The sequence below is a fragment of the Macrotis lagotis genome, chromosome 5 (assembly GCF_037893015.1).
Source record: "Macrotis lagotis isolate mMagLag1 chromosome 5, bilby.v1.9.chrom.fasta, whole genome shotgun sequence".
Lineage (NCBI taxonomy): Eukaryota > Metazoa > Chordata > Mammalia > Peramelemorphia > Peramelidae > Macrotis > Macrotis lagotis.
In genome coordinates, this window is record NC_133662.1 from 20,382,122 (window position 1) to 20,397,463 (window position 15,342).

The 15,342-nt window shown below is 42.9% G+C and overlaps 3 protein-coding genes across 3 annotated transcripts in view; 2 read left to right on the top strand and 1 right to left on the bottom strand.

Moving 5' to 3' along the window:
- The first annotated feature begins 1,158 nt into the window (after positions 1 to 1,158).
- RPL7L1 (ribosomal protein L7 like 1) lies at positions 1,159 to 9,150 on the top strand. The gene is made up of 7 exons (XM_074236981.1): positions 1,159 to 1,323; positions 2,133 to 2,241; positions 3,380 to 3,543; positions 5,591 to 5,728; positions 6,423 to 6,532; positions 6,682 to 6,896; positions 7,388 to 9,150. The coding sequence occupies exons 1-6, from the start codon at positions 1,310 to 1,312 to the stop codon at positions 6,888 to 6,890; spliced, it is 744 nt and encodes a 247-aa protein (XP_074093082.1). The 5' UTR covers positions 1,159 to 1,309; the 3' UTR covers positions 6,891 to 6,896; positions 7,388 to 9,150.
- PEX39 (peroxisomal biogenesis factor 39) overlaps positions 8,335 to 15,342 on the bottom strand; it is a 33,725-nt gene continuing 26,717 nt past the window's right edge. The window contains exon 2 of the mRNA XM_074189991.1: positions 8,335 to 10,419. Within this exon, the coding sequence (XP_074046092.1) occupies positions 9,903 to 10,419 (517 nt within the window). The 3' untranslated portion in view covers positions 8,335 to 9,902. The remainder of the gene's footprint in view (positions 10,420 to 15,342) is intronic.
- Positions 10,451 to 15,342, top strand: part of PTCRA (pre T cell antigen receptor alpha) — a 48,498-nt gene continuing 43,606 nt past the window's right edge. The window contains exon 1 of the mRNA XM_074190166.1: positions 10,451 to 10,856. The gene's annotated coding sequence lies outside the window, so the exon portion shown is untranslated. The remainder of the gene's footprint in view (positions 10,857 to 15,342) is intronic.

A 15,342-nucleotide genomic window follows, 5' to 3' on the forward strand; every position in this document is an offset into this window, starting at 1 on the left:
ATCTGTTGGTTTTTTTTTAGTTTTTTTTGCTAGGCAAGGGGGTTAAGTGGCTTGCCCAAGGCCACACAGCTAGGTCATTATTAAGTGTCTGAGACCAGATTTGAAGCCAGGTACTCCTGACTCCAGGGCTGGGGCTTCATCCACTGCACCGCCTAGCCACCCCCTATCTGTTCTGATTCTTCACCTATGCCTGCCCCCTTCTAAGTCGTCTTTGCGGGATCTTCTGTCCGAGGTCCTAGCCTGGACCCTTTCCCCCTTTTTATCCTTCATTATCTCGTTTAGCGCTGTGCTCCTGCCCCATGGACTGCATTATTCTCTTGACACTTACAATTGCCAGGAGCTGCCCTCCTTCTACCCTCCCCAGCCTTGCCGCGCCTGCCTCGGCGGCGCAGCCCCGCGGGCCTGCCCCCTCCGGCCCCCGGCCCGAAGGCCAGCTCCCGCTGGAAGCCCCCCGTTCCCACTCGGACGCGGCCGCCCTTGGCAGGCGTGCGGCCCTTTGGGGGTCTCCCCAGGGTGGGCGTGGCAAGGGCTCCGTCAATGACGGTTTGGTGGGCTCCACCCCGCCTCCAGGAGGGCCCCTGGGCACCCGCAGCGGCGTCCACTCCCGGAGACGCAGACGCCTCAGGCCCCGCTGTGGCCAGCTTCCACCAGCTGCCCCTCGGAATGCCGCCCTTGGCTTCTGCGCCCTCCAGCGGCAGGGGCCTGCTTTCACAGAGCGCCCCGCGGATTAGCGTCGGGCCGCTCCCCTCGTCACAAGCACCAGGCCCTTCAGACTCCGGAATAAAGATTCCTCCACAGGTTGACCGTGGGCTTTATCACCCAAACCCGAGCACACAACTGGCCCAGAAAAATTTTTTTGCGGGTGAGGAGAGGAAAAGTCCAGCGCGGGAAATGACGTCATCGCGACTTAACGAGGATGATGGGAAATGTAGTTTCACGTGAGCTCCGACAACGACCCCATCTGCAATAGAAGATTCTTAAACTGAAAGCGTCGGGATCTTGGCAGCCTCTCGACTTCCGGGCACCGCCTTCAAAGCTGCGCGGGCTGATGGGAAATGTAGTTTACTCCACCCCCCCCACCCCCGTTCGATTCGGGAAAAGGCGCGGGACGGCGAGAAAGGATAATTAGTCTCTTCCGCCGGGAACCAGTTTGGGAGCCGGCGCCCGCTGCCCTCTCTCAGCCTCGCTTTCCGAAGGCGAGGAGTCCTACCCCCCAGCTGGGGTGGGCCAAAGCATCCCAGAAGGCTTAGCGTGAGCCTCTTTCCGGAGGGGCGTACCGCTGCGCAAACTCAGAAAAGGACGCGGAAAGATGGCGGAGCCTGAGTGAGTGTTGTTTGTTTGCGGGGTATCCGCCAACATCCGCGGGTTTGTGACTTTGCCGGGACAGGGCGGGAATGGATGGCGACTTTGGGGCACCCCGAGCACAAGTCGGGGAAGTAGTTCAGTCTCCCACTTCGCGGGCCTAACCCGGGTGCATTGCGGGGTTGCCGGGGGCGGGAAGCGAGGCCGCACGATGCGGGGCCTGGATTGGGGAGGGGGTTGAGTAATTCTCTCTTGGCTCCATTTCCCCGCCGCCACGTGGAGGGGCAGAGGTCCGGCTCAGCCAGCGGCCTGAGCTGTGCCCCGGCGGGGAGTCCTGCAGGGGCCTCCAGGAGCCCCCCCACTATACAAAGTAGCGCGTTCCCCCGGCTTTTCGCGTCGGTGTTTACAGTGGGTGCTGCCCCGGGCGAATCGCAGCCTGGCACCCTGGGTTGCCTCGAATGTCAAGTGGAGTGCGGGAAGCTGAAGAGTAACGTGTCAGCGTACTCCCTTCAACTGAGCCTGCAAGTGGAGCTCCAGGACCCGCGGTTGGGGAATTTTGCAATCCTTAAAGTACCATTTAAATGCTAGTTAATATGGCAGTTGGGCCTAGGCCCTCATAAAAAGACATAAGTTCATAAGGAAAATGCAAAACAAAGTGACATTTGAGTTGGAAAAGTCTCTAGGTCTTCCTGTGGTTCCAATTTGACTTTAAAGGAGTAATAGGAACTCAACTAGTAAATAGGGAGAGAACATTCCATTAGGGAAACTGAGCAAAAGTAAAATTTGCTAACTACAGATAACCTTTGTTATACTCACTGTTTCTAAACTAGACCCAGAAAAAAGATTCCTTTGGTTCCAGAGAATCTTCTGAAGAGGAGGAAAGCTTACCAAGCACTCAAAGCCACTCAGGCTAAGCAGGCACTTTTGGAAAAGAGGAAGGTAAGAGCTTAAGATAAGGGAGGAGAAAATTAATATCAGGTGGTCAAACGTTCTGTGCTCTACTCTGAATTGATCACGGTTTAACCAGTAGGTATAAAGGCTTGGAGAAAGGAGGCCTGAAAGTTAATTAGTAGGAGGGTAACTTTAGACATATCACTTAGTCTTTTAAATCTGTTTTCTTATATGTAAAATAGACTAATAACACCAAAGTAACCTGTTTTATAGAGTTGGTATGAAGTACAAATGAGATTATGTATTTAAAGGGTTTTGCACATTTTAAAACCTTGTATAAGTGTTCATATTTCTGTCCTTTAAACATTATTTCACTTAATATCCAGGTTCTTTGGGTCATATATTTTACTTACATTTTGTTTTCATTAATAAGCATGTTTTGAGCACTTTTTATAAAACCTTGTAAGAGGTGCTTTAGGCCCCGGAGGACAAACAGATACCAACTGAAAAAGCAGTTGGAAGCAGTTCTTTAATAAGTGTAATTCTCCAAAGGAATGAGGGCTCCTTGAAAGGGAGGAAGGACAAAGGACTTCAGTTTTATCTTTGTATATACATAGTACTTGGCATTTAATAAAAGCCTGTTGGAAGACAATATTTTTAAATATAGAATTGGAATGAAATTATAGCATCAATAAAGATTTTAACTGTAACTATGTTTCAGATTATGATATAAAATTGCTTCCAGCCTTCACTGAGTGACCTGGGTCAAAATACTCATTTAGAACTTTCTATTAAAAGTCACTGACTCTAGGAAATCCTTCTAAAACTCACTCCCTATCCATTCTTGTGCTAATTTGTGAATTTTGAGTAATTTTTTTTCATCTGGTTTTTCTTGGTAAGAAATGAACACATTCTGATTTCTTATTGTCATATCAGCTCAGTACTAGAAATCTATTGAAGTTTTACGCTTGTTACTTGATTGTTTTTCCCACTCTTGTTCTGGGTCTCTTGACTTCAAGTTACTTGGTACCTCACATTTTTCACCTCTAAAGCAGGATAAATAAATTCTCCCCTTTACAGCACTGACAATAGATGATGACTACCCAGTAACTAAATCAGATTTGCAGTACTAAAAGTAAAAAATAATTACAGACTGATAAAATTTTCCTCTTTTGTCTACCCTCAGCAAAAGAAAGGGAGTCAGCTCAAATTCAGGCGGCTGGAATCATTTGTTCATGAATCCCATCGGATCGTCCGTGATGTAGCTCGTGTCAAACGTCTGGATTCAAAGCCTGGATGCTATGTGCTAAAGAATACACATCGTCTAGCCTTTGTGGTCCGTATGGAGAGGTAAGACTGCACAGGAATAGGTTTACTCTAAGGAAGGTTCTAAGACTCCATCAGGGTCAGGCAGTTCTGCTGTTCTTAGTTAAGAGAATACTCACCAGACTTACACCAGGTACTTGAATAAATTCCTAAATTGGCCTCACAACTGAGCTTATTTGGTCCATGTGATCATTTTCATCTTTCCCCTACAAACTAACCTTGAGTATTAATCTTTGATTAGACCATGACTACCTTTCTAATAAAGAGATTTGAACAGATTGGAGATGGGGTTTGTGAAGAGAGAACCAGGGGAATATGTTAATTCTAAAGATTCACAGATTATCAGAGAGTTTAGATTTTCCTTGAAGTGTGGTCTTACAATAAGAAGGAATCTTAAAGTTCATTATGTGGTATCCCTTTATTTTAATAGATGAGGAAACCAAGGCTTAGAGAAGTTGAATCACTGGCCCACAGTCTAAAAGCTAGTCAGTAGTAGAATTGTGACTAGAGGCCAGGCCTCCTAACTGTCAGGACCTTTCCATTGCATCCTGCTTTAAAGCACTGAGTCTGGGTAGCAGATGTTGTACCTAATCAGCAGATTTTGATCTATGAGTCCCAGGGCATAGTAGTAATAAGACAAACTTAAGTAAAATTTCACTTAGGGTCTTGGAGCATTGTTGGGAGGTAGTCTGGACAAGTGCAAGGGTGTGCATTAAAGCACTAGAGATGTTTTAAGTGTAGTCAGGTAAACAAAGAGTGGGTTTTTGTGTAAGGGAGGACTAGATTACAACTTTGAGTCCCTTCCAGTTCTTACATCTTGTGATTCTGAGGCTTGCAAGTAGGATGATAAAGAGTTCAGCTTTACTCATGTTGCCTTTGAGGTGATATCAGGACATCCAAGTAGAACGTTAGCACATTTGGGTGATTAGGTCTGTACTACAAATTGGAATCACTTACCCATTTAAACTGATTGTGTGTTTAGTGAGAGAATTATCAATTCCAAACATGCTCTGGAAAATCTAGTTCAGCTTTCAAGCTTACCTTACTCAAACAAGGGTACTTACACTGAAGGAATACCAGATTTCAAAATAACTTGATAATAATAATGTAAGCTTTTTAATTCCTTGCCGAAAAGAACCCTATTGGTTACAGAATCACAAAGCTGAGAGTTGCGAGAGTCATCACCTAGTCCATATCTATAAGCGTCAATATAACATACTCCACAAAGTGTTGCCTATGTTTCTTTCTATTCACTCCTTGTTACTGTAAAAGTCCTTGGAAAATTTCATCAGCTCTAATGATAATGCAAACACCTTTAAAATTGAAGGAAATTAAAGATTCTCACCTTTCTTCAATTCTTTCCCCTCCCACTATCAGATAGGATCTTTTTATTTTCAGATATTTCTAGGAATCACCAAGAAAAAAAAATTCAAAACTCTGAGGTCCTTTGAGGTAGAAATAATTTTTCCTACACACTACTGTCAGATGTTCCTGAAATACTGATTTGTTTCAGGAAATTCCTCTGTTAAAAAACCTCAAGGTTGCTATAAGATTAAACATCCAGATTTCCCAGCATGACTTATTGTTCTTTCCATTTCGGGCAAATCTTTTCCAAGTCATATTCCACTTATGAACAGAATTCAGGATACCTTCCCTTTTTTCTCTTTTGAGTAGTTTAACTCTGGAAGGCCTATTTTCACAAACCTCAACAAACAATTCATTTTCTGAATTTGACAATAGTCCTCATTTTTCAGATCAGATGAAATGACTTTTCAAAGTCTCTCAGCTAATAATAAATGGCATAACTGAGACTAGACAAAGTTGAAGCTGACTCCAGAACCAAGCATAGTCACTTAACAGGTTAAACAGTGCTAGCTTTTACTATTGTTTCTCTACTTTTCCTCAACTCTTCTTTATTGAGTTTCTGAGAGTAGTTTGGAAAGTAGATCTGGACTTTGGGGGGGGTATATTGCTCAGGAGAAATGAAGAAGTTACTTTTTCCAAAGAGCCTTTCCAAGCTTTAGTACTGTCTTGTACACAGGAGACTAATTTCTATACTATCTTTTATCAGGATTAATGGAGTGAGTACCCAGGTGACAAATACGATAGAGGAACTTCGTCTGAAGAAAATGTATAGTGGTGTCTTTGTTAACATGACCCCAGTTTCCTTAAAGAAACTTCGAATTATAGAGCCTTATGTAGCTTGGGGGTGAGTGATAAGTTCCTGATAACCTTGGGGGGGGCAGTGGGGAGGGGGGAATGGGAGCCAAGCTGGGGTTCTGCTTTATAAATTGTAAATTTGTAAATTGTAAAAAAAAAAAAAATGTAAAAGAAGGTGTGTCTTATTCTGTAGAACTCATTTTACTGTGTTGAGGAACATGATACCATTGACTCTTAGTGTGCTTGTGATTTGGGGAGGGGGAAAGACATGATATTAGCTGAAGACTGTACAGAAAATAAGGTACATGGTCTGTTTGGGTTTTTTTTTTAATTGGGTAAGGGAGGACTGGCTTGCATTCCCTATCCCCTACTCTCTTCCACTGAGTATTTGGCTAATGAGTTTCAGGAGATAGATAATGATATGTGCTGAAAGGCTTAAGATTGAAGGTAGAAATATTTAGATGTGACAAAATTACACTCTTTATGAAATTTAAGTTAAGAGGAGGTTTGCTCAGTCTTGGGATTCTAGGAAGCAGAATTTGCAGAAGGCTAACTTTCCCAGTAGAGAAATGATGAGTATTTTCCCCAAAAGAAAAGCAGAAACTCAATCTTCTATTTTGATCCCAATTCTGTTCTGAGGGTAGAATGGGGACAGGATTGCTAGGACATGTCTTGCATTTATCATATTCTGGCTCATCTGTTTCCACAATTAAGAGCTTGTTCTTTTTTCTTTCTTTTCACAGATATCCTAACCTAAAATCTGTCCGTGAACTCATTCTGAAACGAGGACAAGCCAGAATAAATAATAAGAAAGTCTCCCTAACAGATAATACTCTAATTGAGGAGCGTCTAGGTGAGAATTGAATTCTAGGTGTCTTATTTCTTGTGAGAGTAGAAGTGAGAAAGAGCAGATGCATAAAAATTGAGGGTAGATGAAATAAATAAGAGATGAAGCATAACAAAGCAGAGTTTCGTGCTAATTGAAGTTGTTATGTCTTTCAGGGAAATTTGGTATCATTTGTCTGGAAGATATCATTCATGAAATCTGCTCAGTGGGGGAGCATTTCTCTCAGGTCTCGAGGTTCCTGTGTCCTTTCCCACTGTCCGTGGCTCGTCATGCTGCCAAGAATAGAGTGGGCTTTCTCAAGGAAATGGGCAAACCTGGCTACCGAGGTGAAGGCATCAATCAACTCATTCGGCAGCTAAATTAGGCCTAGGTAAGAATGGACTCCTGTAACAGGTTACAGGAAAAACTAAGGAAGAACCCAAACTTTGTAGTTGGTGCTTGTTTTATAACACCATTCAAGGGCCATATTTAGTCAAACATCTAAAAAATTCACCCCTAAAAAAGCTTATAGATTTATTGAATTTTGTGTCCTGCCTGTAGTTGCTTTGACATGGCCACAGCAAATTATTTCAGAGGCCTTATATAGCCTGCCAGACCACCTCTGGTCTAATTTAATTCTTCTTAGCCTTCTCCCCACCCCACCCCCTTTTCATTTTATAGTTGAAACTTGGGAGGCCAGAGAGGTCTTACAAGTTAGAATTTGAATTCCAAGATTCTAAGCTCCAAAACTAATACTTTCAGGACTGTATGTGTGACTGGTTTTTGAAGAGGTAGTCTTGCTCTTTCCACTCTTGACAGTACTTGGTAGTCTTAAGTGTACACTCTGGTTGCTCCTGTTAATTCAGCTACTTTTTTCTCCAGGATCTCAAAAGATTTATCTTTTCTGAGTATACACCTAATATCTTCAAAGAAGATTTATTCTCTGCTGGAACTTTCTCCCGGAACTAATGAGATGGGAAGAAAAGAGTATCACCTATATAGAAGGAACTCACCCACCGTCCGTACTTTTCCTCAAGGAAGAAACCATATTGGTTTATCTAGGCAGCTTCATTTCATCTTGGATTACGGTCTCATGATCATTGAAAAGGAGTGACTTCATATTCTGGGATTGGAAGCTAGCTTAAGCCCATCGTGGTGGCACCAGAGAACCAGTCAAGTGTTGGCCAAATGTAGTTCTCTATTCTGAGGTTTGAATGTTGTAAAATGCAAGACAATGGGATCTGATCTGAGGTTTGAAATGACTTTCAAAAATCATAGGCCATCTCGTCCGGGACTTTTGTGTTTTTAATGATACCTCTATAGGGTATGAGCTAGTCTGGGTGGGCTTTCCATGCATCAGGGTCACTCTGATGCTACCACTATACACCTGGTCCCATTCCTTCCTGACATTAAAGTAGAGCTAATCCTTTGTGTGTCAATATGGATCATAATGCTTTTCATTATTCTATGTTTTGTGGTCTTTCCTTGCTCTTTACCATTTTCCCATAATCTAAGTAATTCTTAAAGTATCCAAAAGAAAGGAGTGGCTAGGTGGGGCAGTGGATAGAGCACCAGCCCGGGAGCCTTAAAACACTTAATTACCTAGCTTTGTGGCCTTGGGCAAGCCACTTAATCCCATTGCCTTGCAAAAAAAAGCAACCTAAAAAAAAGAATGAGGTTACAAATAGCTAACATGTAGGCCACTTTAAAGTTTGTAAAACAGTGTACTTAATGTTCCAACATTTAAGCCTTGCAACAACCTTCTGGAATAAATGCTCCTTAAATCCTATTAGACAAGGAGAACTGTGGCTCAGAGAATTGAATTAACTTGCCCAGGATCACATGGCTAGGAAATTTAAACCCAGATCTTCTGATTCCAAGTTCAGCCATCCACAACCACACAAGAGGTTAAGGTTTTAGCCAAGTTAGGAAGTATGCCCACCCTCCTGTGGGAGAAAAGATTTATTATGTTGAGCATTTTATAGCTATTGTCTTACTGAATCTTGTCTTGGGGATATAAGAATTCCCCTTTTTTTTTTCTAGGCATCTTTACCCCTTGAATCTATCTTAATTTTTTTTATGCACTGCTTAAGATGCAGAGCAAGATATCTTGGGCATTTGAGAAAGATGAAAGAACAAAATTTACCTAGGCTGTCATTTAGTGATGAATGCATTGTTATTTCTCTGCAAGATTTGCCAGCACTTAACTTGCTTTTTTTTTCTTAGTGCAAGAAGCAGTCTTGAAATTTTGGACTTTTAAAAAGTCCCTTGAAAAATTGAGGGTTTTGCTAAATTTATGGCTGCTGAAGGTTGAAGTGGGGAAATGGCCAAGGACTCCCCTTTCCCAGGTAAAACAATTTGCTGGATAGTGTCCACTTAGTAACTAGAAATGTAAAAGGATGTCATTTGTACTACCAGTCCCTGAAATATTTGTGTAAATTAAAAACTAATAAATCATTTCCATTTGTTTCATTCCTGTGCTGCTATTTTACAGATGAGGAAAATGAAGCACTTGGAGGTTATGACTAGTCTGGGGTTATACAGTTAATTAGAATCAGGCTGGTTTTGAAATTGGAAGTCAGAACCTTTGTTGTTAACTGTTTCTTGAGGACTATCATAAGCTTGAGGCAAATAAGTCTGATTTTGAGTCGAAATTGGAAGGCCTTTAGAGACTGCCTCCTGTTACAGAAATCAAGTTCATAGGAAGTCTGACTTGCAGTTGAAGCCTAAGTTTGAATTCAGGCTTTCTGGCCCCATTCATAAACAAATATGAAGCTATATAAAAGTTTCTTGCTGAGGAATGTGAAAACACCACGACAAGAGTAGCTAGGGCAGGCCTGCAACTCAGACTAGTCCCAAGTTTAAATCTCACCTTAGACCCTAGCTGTGCTGCTCAGGATATGGCCCATTTTTCTGTAAAACGAGCTAGAGAAGGAAATCGGTATCTTAGCCAAGAAAACCCCAAAGGGAGAATTGGGCCCGATTAAAAAGGAATGACAATCAAATAGGTAAAGCATACCGTATTTATTTATAATGTCACGATCACCCTGTAAACTCCGTTTGGAATCGGCCAAGTCTGCTGGCTAGCAAGCTCCTGAAAGTCAAACAGGATTTCCACATTGTCCACACTGGTCTTAAACCACGTAAATACTTTGTACTCGAGGTTCATACTTGCAATGGTTTGAGAAATCTGCAGAATCCGCACTTGATTGCGTCAAAAGTTGTCAAGTAGCCACACCTTGGTGAGCCTTGCTTGTCACCGAATGAACTCGTGGCCTTTTCCCGCGGCCCTCGGGGTCTCGGGGTCCTGTCCGTGCGGTCATCTGGGGCTCCCCGAGCTCCCCGGCGGCCGGCCGGCTCGGGAAGGACCCCCACCCCGTCGGGCGCCGGGGCGGCTCTAGGGCGAGGGCACGGCGGGGCCGGCCGGGGCCCGGGACTCCCAGGGCTTGGGCCTGCGGGGCAGGCGCGAGGCGGTGGGCGGCCTGCAGGTGGCCGTGACGCGCAGCGGCTCCAGCCCGGGGATCTCCCGGCCCTGCTGAACCAGCCGCAGGATCTCCGAGAGGGGCGCGGCGCGGCCCGGGGCTCCCGGACCCGCGGCTCCTCCGGGCGGGCCCGGGGCGGCCTCCTGCCCCAGCCCGGGGGGGCGCGGCCTCGTGGCATCCGCGGCGGCGGGGCCGGCCCGGGCCTTCGGCTCCGGAGAACACGGCCTCATTCCGAGAGGAGCCGGGGCTGCCCGGACAGAGCCCCCGGGCCCAGAGACGGCCCAGCGCCAAGCGCCGCCGGAAGCGCGAGGGCCGGAGCGCCCACTTCCACTTCCGGTTGGGAGGCCGGAAAAGAGCCGAGTGACGCGGCCAGAGGCGAGCCGGGCGCTGCCGAGGCTGCCCGGGAGGGGGCGCGCCCTCGGAGCCCCGCGTCTAGTCCCGTTTCACAGAGGAAGATGCCGAGGCCGCTCGGGAAGTCGGGAGAACAGCTTGGCCTCTCCGGCCCCCAAAGCGGTATTCTTTCCCCCGCACCAAGACTGGTGATTTTTCTTTGTGCGGCACGGAACCCCATTTGGGTGTTTTTTGGCAAAGATGCTGACTGAGTGGTTTGTCCTCTCCTTTCTCAGCTCCTATTACAGATGAGGAAACTGAGGCCGAAAGGATGAAGTGACTTGCCCAGGGTCAGTAAAGGTCTGAGGTCAAATCTGAACTCGGGGCTTCCTAACCTCAAACCGCTCCTATCTACAGAGTTTAACCCCCTTGCTTTGCAGCCCCAAGAGGGGTCTTTCCAGAATCACATTGAAAGGGACTTTAGCTACCTTCCAGTCCAACCTACCTGAAAGGAAAGTAGTCATCCAGCCCATTCCACGGTAGGAAGTTTTTCTTGATATCAAGCCTCTCTGGGAGCCTGCATCCATGCCCTTGGTTTCTATCCTCTGGGGCCAAATAAATAAAACCAACCTGATCCCTACTCCACATGAAAACTCTTCAGATTTTGTAACACATTTGTCATATTCCCCCATAGGGTCTGTCTTCTCCATGAGCACCCCTAGTTCTTTCAATCAATTTGCTGAAGGCTATACAGATAGTCAGCAGAAGAGCTGGAATTCAAACCCAAGCTGACTTTATATCCATCACCTTCTGCAGGAGGTGAATCACACTGATTCACATGCTTTCCAATGCTTTCTACTTTCTCATTACTTACAACAATATTTGGATGTGGGAAATAGGTGGAGATATCCTTTTAATTCATCACATACAAACACAAAAATTGTAACTGTGTTTTGATTTTGTGATAATTTTACTGGTTTTTTTTTTGGCTTGTAAAACTCAACAGTGAATCAGGATTGTCAGAAACAAGCTCAAAAGCAAATCCCTATTCTTGTCTCTGCAGCCTTCCTAATCCAGTGGCTCTATATCATCATCATGGTTATTTATAGTTTGTGATTTCCAAACATCCTATGGATTAGGTTAGCACAGGTATTAGACGCCTCCATTTTACAAATAAAAAGATTGAAGTTCAAAAAGTTGTCCCAAGTTTGTACAACTAATAAATGTCTAAATCAAGATTTAAATCCAAGTATCTCCTAATTATGAAGCAGCTAGATGGCACAGTGAATGGGATGTCAGGACAATCTGAGTTCAAACCCGGTCTTAGAAATTTATTAAATATATGGCCTTGGGCAAGTCCCTTAACCCCAGTTTGCCTCAGTTTCATCGTGTATAAAATGGGGATAATGCTACCACCTACCTCTCAGGCTTATTGGGAGAAATAAATGAGATAATAATATAAAGTACTTAGCACACTCCCTAGAAATAGTTGCTACAATATTATATATATATATGAATATATCTGATATAAATGTTAGCTACTTTTGTTGTTTGTTGTTCTTGATTTAGTTATTCTTTGCACAAGACTCTGTCTTCTGACTCCATTCATTTTCCTTTTCTTTTTTTTGCAAAAGTTCCAAATTTTAATTCTTTCAAATTGCATTTTTTTCAAATATTTATTTATTATTCCAACTACATGAAAAAATAGTTTTTAGGGGCAACTAGGTGTTGCAATGGATAGAGTACCAGCCCTGGAGTCAGGAGTACCTGAGTTCAAATCCAGCCTCAGACACTTAATAATTGCCTAGCTGTGTGGCCTTGGGCAAGCCACTTAACCCCACTATTTTGGAAAAACAACAACAACAAAAAAGTTGTACATGTTCATTTGTGTTTAACATATTGATATGTCAGTTATTTGTATGAGAGGAATTAAAATCAAAGGGAAAGAAATAAAATCATGAGATAGAAAGGAAAAATATGAGAGAAGTTTTAAAAAATGAACATAGGATACATTCAGATTCCATGGTGTTTTTTTCCTTCTGAATGTGAATGGTATTGTCCATAACAGGTCTCCCAGGATTGTCCTTGATCTTTGAACTGCTGAGAGGAATTTCATCCATAATAGTTGATCAACTCACAAGGTTCAACATTCATTTTTTTTTTAGGTTAAAAATGTGTTCCAGGGGCGGCTAGGTGGCACAGTGGATAGAGCACCAGCCCTGGAGTCAGGAGTACCTGAGTTCAAATGTGGCCTTAGACACTTAATAATTACCTAGCTGTGTGACCTTGGGAAAGTCACTTAACCCCATTGCCTAAATAAATAAAAATTTTTCAAAATCATTAAAAAAATGTGTTGCCATGAAAAACATTACTACAATAGTCACGCTGTATAAATAAACATAACACACACACACACGCGCGCGTGCGCGCACACACACACACACACACACACACACACACAAAGAAAACTTCAAGAAAAATAAAGTGAGGAGAAAATATGCTTCAGTCTGTATTCAGACACCACCAACTCAGTATTTGGGATGGATAGCATTCTTTATCTTAAATTCATCAGAGAAATTGCTTCAACCCCCCCCCCATAATTGCTATTGCTGGCTGTATTTCCCTCAATCCTATTCCCCCTCACCCCCATTTATTCTATTCTCTCTATCCTTTTACCCTGGCCTTTCTCAAAAGTGTGTTGTATCTGACTATCCTCTCCTGGATCCCCCATTCCCTTTCTCTATACCCAATTGAATGTGTATACTATTCCCTCTCTGAGCCACTTTTTTTTTTAGGTTTTTGCAAGGCAAATGGGGTTAAGTGGCTTGCCCAAGGCCACACAGCTAGGTAATTATTAGTGTCTGAGACCGGATTTGAACCCAGGTACTCCTGACTCCAGGGCCAGTGCTTTATCCACTACTCCACCTAGCTGCCCCTCTGAGCCACTTTCAATGAGAGTAAGGCTCTCTCACACTCCTTCACCTTTCCCCTCTTCCACTGTTGACTCCCTTTGCCAGATCCCCTCAATCTTCCCCAGGCAAGCGTTGAAGGGGCTGGAGACAAAGAAGACAAGTTTCTCCCTATACACCAAGGTCTCCATTTATTGAACCAAATACCAGTGCTTAAATACCTCCCCAGTCTCTAATCCACTCCCACTCCCGTGGCACTCAGTAAAATAAAGCTCTGGTGCTCAAAGACACCAGGTGATGATAGTTTACAGTGCTCCCACATACAAGTCCCTAACATTCCACTCCACTACAAAAATTTTTTCTTGCTTCTTTTATGTAAAATAACTTACCCCATTCTATATTTCCTTTCTTTTCCTCCCCCATTAACTCCATTTTTTAATATCTTATATCTTCAAATTCAACTCTCTCCTATGCCTTGTCTATATATATGCTCCTTCTAACTGCCTAATAAATGAGAAGGTTCATATGAGTTATCAATATCCATCTTCCATGAAGGGATACAAGTAGTCAATTCCCTTATGATTTGTCCTTTTCATCCACCCTCTCTATGCTTCACCTGAAGTTCAGTACTTGAAAATTAAACTTTCTGTTCAGTCCAAATCATTTCATCAAGAAAGTTTGAAAATCCCTTATTTCATTGAATATCCATCTTTTCTCCTGAAAAAGAGCCAGTTTTGCTGGACAGTTGATTCTTGGTTGTAATCCAAGCTCTTTTGCCTTCCAGAATATCAAATTCCAAGACCAGGAGCCCTTACTCTAGAATCTTATGTTATCCTGATTGTGGCTCTACAATGTTTGAATTGTTTCTTTCTGGCTCTTGTAATATTTTCTCCTTGCCTTGGGAGTTCTGGAATTTGGCTATAATATTCCTAGCAATTTCCATTTGGGGATCTCTTTCAGGGGGGTGATTGGTTTATTCTTTCAATTTCTATTTTTCCCTCTACTTATAGGATATAGGGACAATTTTCTTGGAGAATTTCTTGAAAAATGAAGTCTAGGGCCTTTTTTGGTCATGACTTCCAGGTAGCCCAATCATTTTTTTTAGAGGAATAGAATGTATTTGGTAAGGAACATGGTACCTCTTTAATAGAAATGAATATTTTCCTTATCAGAGCCTTTGCATTTTTTTTTTTAGTTTTTGCAAGGCAGTAGGGTTAAGTGGCTTGCCCAAGGCCATATAGCTAGGTAATTAGTAAATGTCTGAGGCCAGATTTGAACTCAGGTACTCCTGACTCCAGGGCCGGTGCTCTATCCACTGTGCCACCTAGCTGCTCCAAGGCTATGCATTTTTGAGAATGAACTTGCTTTCTCTTTTCCTCAGAAGGCAAGAGGGAACCAGAGTCATTTTTCCTGCATAATGGACATATCTGAATAGTCCTTGGAACATTAGCACAATTCCAAGTTCCAGAAGTGTTGATGGTTCTTATGGCAATTAGGAGGGTGAACTTGATGCAATGGAGTAGCCCAGTCATTTTAAAATTATCTCTCCTGAATCTGTTTTCCAGGTCAGTTGTTTTTCCAATAAGATATTTCATATTTTCTTCTAGTTTTTCATTCTTTTGGATTTGTTTTATTGTTTCTTGATTTCTCACAAAGTCATCAGCTTCCCTTAGCTCCATTCTACATTTTAAGGAATTATTTTCTTCAAAGAACTTTTGTATCTACTTTTCTATCTGCCAATTGTGCCTTTTTTTAAGGCATTCTTCTCCTCATTGGCCTTTTTGATTACTTTTTTTTCCTTTTGACCCAAACTGGTTTTAAAGATGATATTTTCTTTAGTTTTTTTTAATTTCCTTCTCCAAGCTGTTGACTTAGTTTTCATGATTTTCCCACATCAATTTTATTTCTCTTCCCAATTTTTCCTCTACCTCCCTAACTTGATTTACAAAATCTTTTTAGAGCTCTTCCATAGTCTGAAACCAATTCATATTTTTCTTGCATACAGAAGTTTTGACTTTATGTTCTGAGGTTGTGTGTGTGTTGATCCTCCATAGAACCAAAGTAATTGTCTATGGTTGGATTTTTTGCTTCTGTTTTGTTGCTCATTTCCCCAGAC